The 15,578-nt window shown below is 36.5% G+C and overlaps 1 protein-coding gene across 2 annotated transcripts; it reads left to right on the top strand.

Moving 5' to 3' along the window:
* The first annotated feature begins 703 nt into the window (after window positions 1-703).
* On the top strand, window positions 704-14,501 carry LOC147069789 (sn-1-specific diacylglycerol lipase ABHD11-like). 2 transcript variants are annotated; one of them, XM_085950564.1, is made up of 3 exons: window positions 704-1,290; window positions 7,941-8,308; window positions 12,734-14,501. In XM_085950564.1, exons 1-3 carry the CDS (start codon window positions 844-846, stop codon window positions 12,870-12,872), a joined length of 954 nt encoding a protein of 317 aa, XP_085806690.1. In that variant the 5' UTR covers window positions 704-843; the 3' UTR covers window positions 12,873-14,501. The 2 variants fall into 2 exon arrangements, with proteins under 2 accessions (XP_085806690.1, XP_085806691.1); XM_085950565.1 differs by having other exon boundaries at window positions 7,941-8,316; window positions 12,734-12,838.
* The last annotated feature ends 1,077 nt before the right edge of the window (window positions 14,502-15,578 follow it).

Consider the following 15,578-nt stretch of genomic DNA (forward strand, 5'->3'; position numbering starts at 1 on the left):
AGGCAACCGACTCGAGTAAGGAAGAATCCGTGTTAAACTTACACACGTGTCAAGAATACGTTTTACGTCGAATACTGAAAACTGCTCTCGGTTTATGCATTTACGCTCATTTAATGTTGGTGTATTACACATACTATTGCACGTGCATAATGCGTGGTTCATTTTCGTAGGACACTCACACATTCAAAAGCCTGCATCAACATGCGGCGTATTGAATATAGCCTATCGGTAATCTATTTATTATCTGTTCTATGCGTGGAGGATACTCTATTTGTGCCCATATATATCCTATGCAGCATATTTTTTTTTTAATATGGACATTGAAAGCATGCTCCTTCTAACACTTCGATCCATAGTCGTGGTCGATATCAACGTCTTTTACGACGGGAGAGAATACTAGATAAGACTTGAAGATTGTTGATTTTGTAGACTAAAGTAGCATCCGTTTGCAATTCCTATGACTTCGTTTTATTTCTTCACTGATGATATTTTTATAGGTTACCAGGTTAAATAAGTACCTAACTAAGTATTTATTATAATTATAAAGTCTTTTACATTATAAAATCTTTATCTACGTGTATTTTATTACATAGTTTTATTTCGGTGTCGAAAGGTTATTTGAAACTCTTCAATAAAATATTATTTTGCAATTGCAGCACTTGTGAGATAAGAAAATAATTTTTAAAAAAATACGTATGGCAGCACTGTCAGCTGTGTATGACGGAGCTGTCACATTGAAGATTAACCTTCAAGCTATAAATTCATCAATATAATGACTTAGTCAGCAATTTTAATTTATTGCATTCGACGTCGGTGTAAGAGAACGTTGCATTCGTATTAAAAATGTTTAAATATCGTATCTGTATCGACGCAATTGGCGCCTCTTTGGGACCATCGAAAAGTGCTAAAGGGCTCTGGAATTTGTGCAAGTTTTCAACTAGTTCTAGTGACGAACAGTGCCCTTTAAAAACGGTTGACCTTGCCTATGCATCTTACGAAACTGCAGTTTGCGAGAGCTTGGATCTACCCCCGTTACTTATTTTACACGGCGTATTGGGATCAAAAAGCAACTGGACAAGTCTGAGTAAGGCTATTCATAAAAGTACCGGTAGAAAAGTTATCGCTGTAGACGCCCGAAATCATGGAGATAGCCCACATACTCCTGAGCACACGTACATGCATATGGCTGAAGATGTGGTTGCTTTAATGAAGAAGTTGAGCATTATGAAAGCTTCGATTCTAGGACATAGTATGGGGGGAAGAACAGCAATGTATTTGGCACTCTCTAAGGTGAGCCCGATTGGTTATTTAATTTTATAGCGCCTGTACACATGCATAGGTTACATGCGACTGTCGCTAAGTAGATCTGCGCGGTCTTCATATGCAACACCTGATCGCCGTTCTTGGAAGGTTTGATTTATGGCTGTGCGGCAGACGAGGCGAGCTTAGATGTGAGAGCCGGCTAAAAGTTTCACCTAAAATTGTGTAGTTTTTCGTTTCCTTTTTAAATTGACAATATTTTTTTCTTGCGATATCTAATGTGAAAAGGTTCATACAATGTTGGTATTATAGCACCTGTACATGTACATGGATTTACTGGCAGCAAAAGTGTGTATTTTACACACTTTTTTCGTGACAACTGTTTACACGTAATAGTGCTGACTGTCTCTCCAATCTCGTTCTTTAAGAGTGAATTAGACGTGATGTTGTCATTTTATGGTACTATTTGACAGGTTGTAAATATCGGTTAGTCCGAAAAAGAGTCTCTCCGCGTTGTAGTTCGTTTTTTTGCCGGCAGGTTCGCCACTATCGTTCAGACTTGAGAGTGGGTCTATCGTTTGGGCCCCGCATCAGTTGAAGTACGGCCTTATGGTGGAGAGAGTCCAAAAGAAATTTTTACGACTCCTTTACTTTCGGTTGTATGGATATTATCCGTGGCTCTATCCGACTGATTTTCTCTTAGGGATGCTTACATACTGTAGCTTAAAATTTAGAAGGGATCTTTATTTAGCTACATATTTTTTCAGACTTATACGCGGCGTAAATGTGAACTCTGCCATTCTTGGTGGTATTGGCTTGTGTGTCTCTGATAATTACCTTAGGAATCGAGGGCATGCGTTGTTTGTTCTCCCACGGTGCAGAACTAACCTGCCATTAGTAATGCCAATTGGGAGGGCAGTAACCATGCTTAATGAAATCGCTTCGGATATTGATATATTCCACTTACGTGAGGGTGAATTTAGGTGGACGTTGTTTTATAAGTTTTTAAGATAGGGTTTATCAAAGTTCACTCTGTGTGCTTCCATCTACTTTTATTTTGTTACTTATTTAATTTATTTTCTTATTTTATTACTTTTTCTCTGTATTTTTATTTTTTTTTTATTATTAACACTTATTTTATGTCATGTCGTGAACGCTTTGAATTTATAATTTGTTATGTTCATTATATGTAAAATAAATAAATTTGATTTGATTTGATTTGATTTGAACTGCGCAGGAGCCGATCAAAAAAATCCTACTGTCGCATGAACATTCAGAAGCTTCCAAACTTTTTTGATTCATGCATGCAATCTTGCCAACTGCAGGATAATACATGCTACCCATACATTTTCTTGTTATGGCTGCAATAATACTTACTGTCAACAGTAAATCCATGCACGTGTAAACGGGGTATTAATAAGTTTAACAGTGTTACGACATAGTTTGAGTCTTGGTCTCTTTCAACTGACACACTACACCTTTTAATCGTGTTGCCATCAGAATATCCTAATAATAATTAGGAAAATACATATTTAAACTCATTGCTCAATTTTATATTGTCAGTGAACTATTAAAATTTCATTGATTTAGTGTGTACCAACACCATCTGTAAATTGTAGTCTTAGTTCAATAACAACAAATACATATTATTACTAAGTTTAATGTGTACTATTTACGGCGGATCTTAACAGCCTACTTCCACCCTTCGCTATTGCCCAGTACCAATATATATATTTTTTAAATGCATTGACACCTGAATTACTTATGGGATATTCATCAGTAGTAATATTGTATTATCTTTTTATTTTCCGTAAGTATACCTGACAAGTGTGCTCTTTTTCTGTGATCTCCATAGCCTATATTTTTTAAAAGTCACCATTCGCCACTGTTGTAGAGTAAAAAAAGTTAAAAGAAATTTTACTCCTACCAAAATGGTTTCAAGTTTAACTTTTTTCGCAGAGTTTTTGCGAATTCTCACGAAACCTTTGATACAGTTCGCGGACCCAGTTGAAAACCACTGGTTTAAGTATAAAACATCTCCATAGCAACACCCCTTTTTCGAAACGTGCCGAACCCGTTTACGTGTAAAACTATTAGTAATATCTGTATTCAAGATTAGGAAGTTAAATAAATATTGATAAAATCAGATATTTTCTGTTTGACAAATTAATATCAATTGCAACTAATAATGTGTATCTTATTAATTGTAGTCATAATTCATTAGTTTGACTTCACTTTGACACTTCGACTGGCCTATCGAGCGCATATAGAAACGGTAGAAAATTGCATCCGCGAAAATTCTAAATCGTTTTGGGACTATGTTAAATCTTTAAGAAGGGATGGTGGGTTTGCCAATTCAATGAGTTGGAAAGGCGAAGAGGTGACCGGATCTAGAGTGGCAGAGGCATTTGCCGGTCACTTTAGGTCTGTCTACGCAAGTAGTAGTCCGAATCTGGATGTTGCCTCAACGTCAAGAAAACCATCACGCGGTGCCCAATCTATTGATATCCTTCCGATTGATGTTGCTATTGTGTTTAGGTTCATTAAAAAGCTAAAGAACACACGATCTTTAGGGCCGGATAATCTCCCAACATTTTTTTTAAAGGGGTGTATTGACTTTGTCAAAGGCCCGCTTTCATATATATTTAATCTTGTGATGGAGACGGGTATCTTTCCCGATTTGTGGAAGATGTCAAAGGTTACTCCAATCCATAAGAGTGGTGCTGAGTCATCAGTGGAGAACTACAGGCCGGTGGCTGTTCTCTCGGCACCCGCAAAAGTTCTTGAGATGATCATGCATAACATGATTTATCCAAAAATTGAGTCATTTATAATGAATGAGCAGCATGGATTTAGAGTTGGCCGATCAACGGAAACTAACCTGATGGTATTTGTAGATTATGTGTCGTCAGCACTAGATAGAGGCCATCAGGTTGACTGTTCCTACAATGACTTCTCAAAAGCGTTTGACAGAGTCGATCACGACATCCTGTTGGAAAAACTCCAACTAATTGGATTGTCCGATCGTTTTCTGAAGTTATTCGGGAGCTATTTTAGGAATCGTCAACAATACGTATCATATGGCGTCTATCAGTCACAGATGTTCAATACATTTTCTGGTGTCCCTCAGGGCTCAAACTTGGGGCCATTGCTGTTTACGATTTTTATAAATGACATAGCAATGGTCATTAAAAATGCTATGTTTTTGTTGTTCGCCGATGACCTGAAACTCTTCATGGAAGTTGTCACCTTGGACGATTGTCGTCAACTCCAACTTGATATAGACAATATATTAGATTGGGGCAGGCGTAACAAACTGGACCTCAATATTGAAAAATGCAATATTTTATCATTTACCAGAGCCTCGCGAGTATTATTTTTCCAATATTCGATGAATGGCAGAGTTCTTTCGCGAATACCATCTGTAAGGGATCTTGGCATTACGTTTGACAGTAAGCTGTCATTTAGTGGTCATATAGCTATCATTTGTAAAAAGGCGCTACAAATGTTGGGCTTCGTCTTGCGTACTTCCCGGGTCTTTTCGGATGTTACTGTATTAAAAATTCTTTATAATTCCTTAGTGAGAAGCCGGCTTGAGAGTGGGTCGATTGTTTGGGCCCCGCATCAGTTGAAATATGACCTTATGGTGGAGCGAGTTCAAAAGAAATTTTTGAGACTCCTTTATTTGAGGTTATATGGATACTATCCGTGGCTTTATCCAACTGACTTTCTCTTAGGTATGCTAACATACTGTAGTTTAAGTGCTAGAAGATATCAATATTTGGCCACGTATTTTTTTCGACTAATACGTGGTGTGAATGAGAACTCTGCCATTCTTGGTAATATTGACTTGTGTGTCCCTGATAACTATCTTAGAAATCGGGAGCATCAGTTGTTTGTTCTCCCGAGGAGCAGAACTAACCTGCCATTGGTGATGCCAATTGGTAGAGCAATAACTCTGTTCAACCAAATTGCTTCGGATGTTGATATATTCCATCTATGTGAGAATGAGTATAGGTGGACGTTATTTTATAAATTCTTAAAATAGGGTCTGCTTAACTCATCCGGTGTACTTCCTTGTACCTATATACTTAATATTTTTTGTATTTACACATTTATACTATAGAATAACTTAATATTGCATAATTACAATATTACATAATACTTTTTTTTTAATAATATTTATTTGTTTCTAAATGTCATGTTGTGAACGTCTTAAACTTATAATTTGTAATGTCCACAATATGTAAAATAAATTAAAATTGAAAATTGAACCAAATATTAAATTTACTGCACTAGAATCTCACTAATCCGGCACTAAATAGAACCTGCGCATCTATTCTATACACACGACTGCTTTCGGCCGCTATCTAGGGTAGGTTTGTATCGAAGTATTAACACTTAGTGTAATAATTAAAATAAGGTAACCGTCTAAATAGTCAACACTGTCTATCTCGCTCTAAAATTTACCACAGCCAAGAGGTGCTGTTAAAACACAGCACTTATTGTAACAATTACAACTAACTCATTGAAATTGTTACAATAAGTCCTAATACTTGCTTGCTAATACTGCTACCGAGGAAACAAAAACCCTAGTTTAATTTTGGTTGAATCGAAGTGAAGAGTGATATAACACTTTGTCAAGAAAAGCAATGAAATTTGTAAGTAAAGTACTGCTACCATTCGTAACATATTTATGCGAAACGGGATTTTCTGCATTAGCTGCAATGAATACAATGACATATTAAATGGACGACTCACTTCATACCCGGCGCGCACTAGAAATTGTGCATGAAAGTCATTCATAGATGTATAGTTAGATGTCACGTGACCATTGACGTATCCGTTTCCATTATGCGATACAAGCTTCGAGAATTTATAGTAATATAACCTTTATTGTAATGGCATATTAGTATCATGACTCATTGCGTTAGAAACAGATTCTCGGTTACTTACGATTTCTCGGAGATTAGACGCAAGTGAGCGCAGCGAATCACAGGCGACTGACTGTCAAATTGTTCCTGTCATTCAATTGCATTGAATAAACATTCATCAATATCTTAAAATGGCATTTTATAAATAATACTAACACATGCAAAGTGATATCCCATCTTTCTTGGAGTGTTTAGTAGATTTTTTTACAATTTTTAACTAGGCACATTGGCATTTTGTAACACAATAATAATGGTGGAGTCGAAACCTGACAGTCAGAAATTTTGTATGGGCAGACCCAGCGGTGTCGCCAGACCGCTTGCAAGCAGAATGTTCATTTGAGCGTAGGATACCGATATTAAAATATGAATTTCGCCATCCGGCAGACCCGACACAAAGTGAGTGTCATTTTATTTTCTAGATGCTTCGTCCATATTGATGTCATTGAATGAATACAATATAAGTTGTAAAATCTTCTTTATTTTTATAATTTCGTATTAGTACATTTTTGGCTAATTACAAAGGTGTCTATATTATTTAATGAAATATTGGGGAAGGCGCCAAGGTTAGATTTTTTTTAAAAGAAGGTGTAGTAACATAAAGTTTGGAAACCACTGGTATACGGTCATCTCTTTCCGATCAGAAAGTTCACGGCGAACTGTGCTATGGTGAAATGTAATATGTACAATTTACATGTAACCCTATTATCTGGGTTAATGGTGGGAAGAGGCGGCACGGATAAACGAAAAACACAGATAATCCGAACTATGGTTTTTTCTTTTTAAAATACCACATATATTATTATACATTTCTAAAGCAGACAATTATTTTAACATGTTTAATACTGATTATTTCTTAAGAAAATCTATGATTTTGGTTTGTTTGCAGGAATCTTTTTACAACTTTATAATATCAGTTTAAATTTTCCTAATAGCTATTATATCGTTATATTCGAATTCCCATTGGTCGATGTACTCCAATAAAGTGTCAACCGAAGTCAGTGCCGGTGTTGTGACTAATACGATTGATAATTTCTTCTTCCTCACTTTCAACCTCATTCTCTTTCTCTTCTTGTTGAATGAGATTGGAAACAATATCCGCGTCACTCATTATTTGAAAACTTGGATAATATGAATCGTATTCTAGCCACTCCTCAATATTTTAAGTTCTTTCAACATTTTCAAAAGCCATGTAAATTTGCCATTAGTAAAAAAAATATAAGGAAAAACTGCTTAGTGTAGTTTCATGTTAATATTGAGTTACTTATCATTTTTAACCCTAGCAACACAACGTATGTTATGAACCAGTAAAAATCAGCGGCAACACAATCGAATTGGTACCTGAATCAATGTGTGTTTTTGCTATCAGGATTGACAACTGCCCATGATTAACGTGTCATTGAATGTGCTGATTCGACAGACCACAAAAATAATCAAAATGTTGAAAACACACTGGTTTTCTCTTTCAAAAGCCTATCAGCTTCATCTCCATAGAACTTTTTTCTTGTTCTTTTTGAAACTCTATTAAAGTGAAATAATAGTAGATATACCCAGGCTTTGAGAATGTATTGTGACTTCACTGGGAATCGAACCCTGCGACCCTGAATAATAAACCAATGCCTTATGTATGCATTTGACTATACGAGGGCCATTTCTGCAAGATTTTTTCAAAAAAAAATAAACAAATGACGACATCCCACGCTCAATTTTATTCTTATATTTTCTAATAAGATATTTAATTCTTTCCAGCCTGAACTAGTCTCCAATTTGATAGTAGAAGACATATCACCGATCCGAACGAGCCCCAACATCTACTCGATGATTGATCTATTCGATGCAATGATGGCTGTTTCGATTCCCCCGGAAATCCCCTTATCCAAAGCGAGGCGGGTCGCCGATAGCCAGCTGGCTGTGATGGTCAAGGAAGAAACTGTCAGAAACTTTGTCATCACCAATTTAATCCAATTGGACTCCAAGGAGTACGGCTGGCGAGTTAACTTGCCAGTGTTGAAGATGAACTTTAAGGACAACATTGCCGATTTTCCTGACACTTTGACAGGATATCAATACCAGGAAGCTACCTACTTCTTGGCAGGAGGAGTATCCGATCATGTCGGGTAATAATGTGAATTAATATTGTCAAAATATTATAAATGAGGCGTCTAATTACAAAAAGCGACAAGTCCACAATTCAATATTTTCGGGAAACAATGTTTTTATGTTTCAAGCTTCAATTATTTGTTTTAACGTGAGATTATTTTTTCCGTTGTATTCTATGTCGAAATTAGAACCAAATGGCAATTTGTTTCAGCCGATACTCTTAAATGCAATAAATATAGGCAAAATAAAATTGGACATAGCGCTATTTGTAATTTACTCCGCATAAGGCACATATTTCCATGGCACTGTCATGAGTTTACCAGATGCTACAGCATGGGAGACGCCCTTTTCAATATTGAACGTTCCCTTATTGGTTGACTTAAACACGCGCGAAATCAACCAAGCTTTAAATAATACGAAACACGGACTTGGCACTTTTTGTAATAAATCGAGACTTAAAATATTTTTTTTCGTAGGGTTATGTCGCGTTTTGGAATTTATAGATCAATCAATGACATTATTAATGTTATTAACAACACACTCAATACAGTAGCTAGCAAGTAAATTCACGCACAGTGACATTCGCACATGTATAGGTAGACGTCACGCAATTTCCATTATGCGATATCACGCATCTGGAATTTATAGCAATATCATCTTTATTGTAATGGCGTTAGAACGGTGTTTCTAGTGTCAATGTTCATTTGAGCGAACCCGTTCGAGCCGAACCGTTCGGCAGACCCGACGAAAAGCAAGGGGAATTTATAGCAATATCACCTTTATTGTCATGGCGTTAGAACAGATTATGCCATTCGGCAGACCCGACAAAAAATTGAGTGTCATTTTTATTCCCAGATGCTCCCGTCCATATTAATGTCATTGAGATCAATACATATTGTGTAAAATTATACAAAGAATATGTGCGTATTTTTTTCTCGATTTTGACCAAATGTGGACTTATCGCTTTTTGGAATTAGACGCCTCAAATGTTTGTAAAACTGTATTTTAAAATATGTTGAAGATGATGACCTTCTCTACTAAACGGAGCATACATAAATGAAAGTAAAACTATAAAAACGACTCATGTCCTATTGTTTAAATTAGGTCATTTCAAATCGTGAATTGATTTGTAACAAATTGCACAAAATTATCATATTGCCAGCACCTGTCAAAAAAGTGCCCCCCTCTGTCTTGCTTTCTAATAAGTAGGGTTTGGCAAGACGCCAGTAGCGAAGGGTTCAGGTAGGCTATTAAGATCCGCCATAAATAGTACACATTAAACTTTGTTAGTCATACATATTTGTTTTTATTGAACCAAGACTACAATTTACAGATGGTGTTGGTTAGTTTATAAAAATCAATTAAACCCTGCCTAAATGAAACCATAATAATTTTGGTATATTTTGGGCAATATGACAAAATTGTGCACACTTTTCCATTCATACTTATTTGTTTTCGTTGGAGTAAGAATATATATTACACATATTGTTGGTTCATTTTTTTTTAATTCATTAAGCCCTGCCTAACCAAACCATAATAGATAAAAAATATTATTCTATCTATAAAATATCCAAAGTTATGTATGATTTAATCGCATAATTTTAGATATTTTATATAGAGGAAGGGTGCCTATTATGAGATAGGTACCTAATATGAGATATAGCAATAACTCAGCAACCGGACGATAATAAAATATGGTGTTGGTGTCACGCAGTAGCGAGGAGTAATAGCTCCAAACGACTGTCAGTGTGCAGCATGCAGCGCTTGTCTTTGGTGGTGGATGTGTGTTTTCGTCGATCACTCGTCCAAGAAATTTTTCCACGTGCTACTTTTGATGATCATAGAACATCTCTAAGGTATCGTACAATGTTTATTTCTTAATTAAACACGTGGTTTGGTAGTTTGCTTTATATTTGAGTATCTTCTGTATCATTATCGACTCTAGAAGAAGAATAGTTAATTTTTTATGTCAAATTTTGAATGAGCCTAAAATGAGATACTTGGGTGTGCCCAATATGAGATATCTCATATTGGGTACACATTTTACTTTGAAACCATATCAACGTTTATAATGTGTGTGTATGTTTTATATTATATTTTCCATAGATGCCTCCGTCAAAAAGGAAAAGATGGGACCCCGAGTCTATGTTTCAAGCTCTGAACGTCGTTTGAAAGAAAGAAATGGGATATCCGAAAGCTGCCAAACAGTTCGGAGTACCAAAAGCCACGCTGGAGCGTTATGTCAAAGATGGTCGAAACCCACAAATTACAAAAAGAAAAGACGGCTGAGGAAAAAAAGAAAACTAGAATGGAAAAAGCAATGGGAAAGAAAAATTAGAAAGAAATTAAAAGGAAGAAAGAGGAATTTGAGTCCTCGTCAAGCGAAGGTGGAGAAGAGATGATATTTAACGGTGATAGTGCTGATGACGACGATGAAGAAAATGATGCCATGCGTAATTATTTACTTTAGTTGGAATTTTACGGAAGATACAAGAGTATAAAAATGGGCGCAGGTGTTTCAAATTGAGTCATGAAGATTGTAGTAATTTAGCAGGAGGAGATGTTTTTATTTGTGTTTTTTGTTATGATAATATTTGAATAAAAAGTGGATTTGGATTAAATGAGATCACGTGAAAATATGTAAACAAATATATAATTATTCATATCAATCACAGCTGTTGTTTTTTTCATAATGTTCCCAATATGAGATAGTCTCATATTAGGAACAGCGACTATCTCAAATTAGGAACACTTTTTGGAGAACAGCTTATTTGACATTTTTCACTAAAATGCGAATCTAAAATAAACGGGCTGAAAGAAAAATCTCATGACTACAAATTTATTAGTAAACAGTATGTTTGATGTATTTATAATAATAGATACCCTGCAATGAGTTTATTTTAGATTTGAGAATGTCACAAAAAAAAGTATCTCATAATAGGCACCCTTCCTCTACGAGTATTTTTTGACTATTATCTATTATGGCTTGGTTTCGCAGGGTTTAATTGAACTTTAAAAACTAACCAATACCATTTGTAAATTTTAGTCTTATTTCAATGAAAACAGATACGTATGTTTGACAAAGTTTAATAATAACAGCCTACCTCCACTGCTGTGTCAGAATTGGAGACACTGTCACGGAATGGTTCGGGGTCACGACCGGAGTCAGACAGGGTTGTGTCCTTGCACCGTTTCTCTTTATCATTCTCTTTGACTTCATACTACGGAAGTCAATACCACCCGACCGAGGCATACCTGTTACCCCCACGGTGAAGCTATGCGACCTGGAATACGCCGATGATGCTGTCCTATTCGACAACTCAATCGAGGGCATTCAAGAGACAATCGACAGGTTGCATAACAACTCCTCTCGCGTTGGTTTGAAAATCAACGCGAAGAAAACCAACGTCTTGTGCAATAGCACCTGTCCTGATCCAGATTTCCCTCTGATTAGCGATGGACAGAGCATCGAGAGCGTCGACAGCTTCAAGTACCTGGGGGTACACATCACGGGAGATGGCATTTTGCAGAAAGAGCTCGCTATCCGAATGGGAATGGCTGGAGCAACATTCAACTCGATGCGAAATGTCTGGGACTCACGATTGTACTCGGTCAAAACCAAATTCCGCCTATTCGACGCTTGCATTCTGACGGTGCTGCTTTACGGTAGCGAATCATGGCACCTTACGAAGGCTCAGAGCAACCGTATACTGAGCTTCGAAAATAGATGTTTGCGACGAATACTGGGTGTGCGGTGGTATGACTTTAGGAGCAACGAGGAGATAAGAGAACGTACCAAGCAGCCTCTCATCACGCTGAAAGTGAAGAGGCGACGTTGGACCTGGCTCGGCCACGTGCTGCGGATGCCAGAAGAGAACTTTAACCTGGCTTGCCTGTTCTTCAAGCCGACCGGATTCCGGCGTCCTGGAAGGCCGCTAAATACAATCTACAGAGTGTATACGGCGGAGCTACGGGATGCTGGTTTGACCTGGAACGAAGCAAGAAGACTGGCGAGCGACAGGGATTCTTGGAGGCGCCGCGTGGTGTCCATATGCTCCAGTTAAGGGGCGGATATGGGCAAAGAAGAAGAAGACCTCCACCCTTTGCCGCTGGCATATGTACACCACACGACGCGTCCAAGAATTCCTGTCGCTCGCCAGTCTATTTGCGTCATTCAACTATACATAAACTAGTATAGATAAAGCTTACTATATGAGTTATAAAGCATGTGTCGTAAAGTATATTTTTATCTGCGGTGATTATCAAGTGATTTCGTAATGAATTCTCATGAAACACTGAATGTCTTTAAAAAAAGATGTATTTTCAATAACACTCTTAAATCTTATATTATTCAGTACCTACTGAATGAAAAATAAATTAATTAAGATCTTTGATCGCATTTCCAATTATTTTATTAAGATATTTTTTTGTATTTCTTCTAGCCGCAAGGATCTTCCGCTTTTAAAAGAGCTCTTCCCGAAGGCCGATCTGCAGTTCATCGAAGGTGCAGGCCACTGGGTGCACAGTCAGAAGCCGGAACAGTTCCTCAAGAAAATCACCGATTTTCTTGCCAGACATTGACATGCGCCCATCTACTTAGTATTAATAGAAAATTTAGTACAAGTTTATTTGTAAAATGTGATGAAATTAATTTATATTAATAATTGTAATATGACATGACGCTTTTTATTTAATTATTTTTGAAACTGAATGTTACCGTTTGAAATTTTTGCCAAATAGTGACATTGTAAATATTATACAAAATTATGTTAGTAATTTATTTTTTTTCTAAATAAAAACTACATAAATGAAGAAGTTTGATTTTTTTTATTTATTTAGCCATAGTAGATAATAATCACACAACACAAGTTTTGTCATTAACAGCGAACCAATCGAACATGTGACCCATTATAAATATTTAGGTACATGGGTCAATGAGAAATGGGACCAGTCTCAGGAAATAAAAACTAGAATTGAAATCGCAAGGAGCGCCTTTCTCAAAATCAGACGCCTCCTTAGCAATCGAGATCTTAACTTAGGTCTGAGACTGCGTATGGTACGTTGTTATGTTCTCTCAATTCTTTTCTATGGTATGGAAGTATGGACGCTATAACAAGAGATGTCACGGAGACTTGAAGCTTTCGAGATGTGGCTGTATAGGCGCATCCTCAAAATTCCTTGGACAAATGTTGAAGTTCTCAATCGAATGGGGAAGGACCGAGAAGTTCTGCGTAGTATCAAAACCAGGAAACTACAGTACCTCGGCCACATTATGAGGACAAAAATACAGCATTCCCCTAGTCATTCAAGGAAAGATCAATGGGAAGCGTAGCTGAGGACGGCGCCGCATTTCATGACTTAAAAACCTCCGTCATTGGTACGAGTGCAGCTCCACTGAACTGTTCCGGGTAGCAGACGACAAAGATAAGATCGCCTTGATGGTGGCCGACCTCCGCTAGGGGATGGCACAATAAGAAGATAATAATCAAAAAATATTCATTTATCTATAAAATATTTAAAATTATGCCATTAAACCAAACGTAATTTTAGAAATTTTATGGATAGAAGAATATTTTTTATCGATTACGGTTTGGGTAGGCTGGGTTTAATGAATTTAAAAAAAATAACCAACAATCATCCGTAATATGTATTCTTAATTCAATGAAAATAAAAAAGTATGACTGACAAAATTTTGTGTGTAAAAGTTTAAGTTGATGTGCGGTGGCTTGAAGAACTAGAATCCCCTCCTCTCGTGTTTCAGTATTCATTCCTCTCACCTTGAAAGCATTTGACATTTCTTATAATTGCGCGGTATCAGTCATTTAGATGTGTTATAATGACAAAAGTTTAGAAAATAAACAACGATTATAAGTCATCTTATTTCCTACTGTGAAAATTAACACACTTGAAATTTTAATGTTGCCATATAAAGTTATTGGGAAAAAATGTATATCATTATATTTGAAATTTGCGAAAATACATATATATTTAAGGAAGTGGGAAATAATATCACCGATGCCGCCGCCAAACCTCACGTTACACTTTTCGGTCTCTACTATTTATGTCGGATCTCAACAGCCTACCTCCACCCTTCGCCACTGACGTAGCACCGCCATTACACATTTGTTGCCTAAGCACGATTTATATTTTAATTTCGATTTCTTATGAAGATTATGGGATAGTTAAATCTTCAATAAATAAAAATGCGTTACAATTATTTTTGACTTAAAATTTTATTCGCTTATGTATAATAATTTATTTATTCACTCGTATGGCGCCAGGGCGTTGAAGACAACATAGAAATATACACAAAAACAAAGCCACAGGCACCAAAATAACACAATATCATATTGTCATAAATAATTCTCACTAGAGACACACCAACATAGAGCTAGAGCTTGTGATTTCCCGACTTTTTTCATTTCTGGAGTTTCGAGAATCCTCAAAATCAAGAATATTTGTTTTCTCGAGAATTAGAGATTGGTTTTTTGATTTCTCGAACAATTAAACATCGTAAGACCTTTTTTTTAACAACAAATTAATTAAAACAGTACACTCTCAGTAATCCGCTGCTCAGTAATTTTTACTAGTTGAAAGCACAAAATCACACTCTATAATTCACCGGTATTCGATTGTCAAATTCAGTAGTTTGCCGCGTACAAGTATACAACGCAAATGATACGGGTATATTTTGGAAACTTCTCCTTCGTAAAACGTACATACATAGCAAAGAAAGTAATGTACCAGGGAGGAAAGTGCCCAAGGACCGCATCACAATTATGACGTGCTCCAATGCAACTGGGACACACAAACTGAAGCTTTTGGTCATATGGAAAGCCAGGAGTCCTAAGCCATTCAAGAACATCTGCCTCACTGAACAATGTGTCAAGTGATTTACTGTTTAATATTTAGTTAATAAACTTAGTTCATAAATATGTATAATTTAGTAAATACTTGATTTTGATTATAAATAAAACTGTAATTTGCTAATACAAATTTCTCAAAAAAAACTATTTTTACCACAGAACAGATAATAAATAGAATACCGATAGGCAATATTCAATACGCCGCATGGTGAAGCAGGCTTTTGAATGTGTGAGTGTCCTACGAAAATGAAGCACGTGCAATAGTGTGTGTAATACACCAACATTGAATGAGCGTAAATGCATAAACCGAGAGCAGTTTTTAGTATTCGACGTAAAACGTATTCTTAACACGTGTGTAAGTTTAACCCGGGTTCTTCCTTACTCGAGTCGGTTACCTGCTATCGCCTTACCCGTTGTGTAT

Source organism: Rhyacophila brunnea, unplaced genomic scaffold, assembly GCF_057557595.1.
Source record: "Rhyacophila brunnea isolate RB1 unplaced genomic scaffold, BYU_Rbru_1.0 scaffold_23, whole genome shotgun sequence".
Lineage (NCBI taxonomy): Eukaryota > Metazoa > Arthropoda > Insecta > Trichoptera > Rhyacophilidae > Rhyacophila > Rhyacophila brunnea.

Coding starts and splice junctions, on each gene's coding strand:
- LOC147069789 (XM_085950564.1), top strand. CDS start 844: ATGTTTAAATATCGTATCTGTATCGACGCAATTGGCGCCTCTTTGGGA. Junction 1,291..7,940: donor TGTATTTGGCACTCTCTAAG/GTGAGCCCGATT, acceptor AATTCTTTCCAG/CCTGAACTAGTCTCCAATTT. Junction 8,309..12,733: donor GGAGTATCCGATCATGTCGG/GTAATAATGTGA, acceptor TATTTCTTCTAG/CCGCAAGGATCTTCCGCTTT.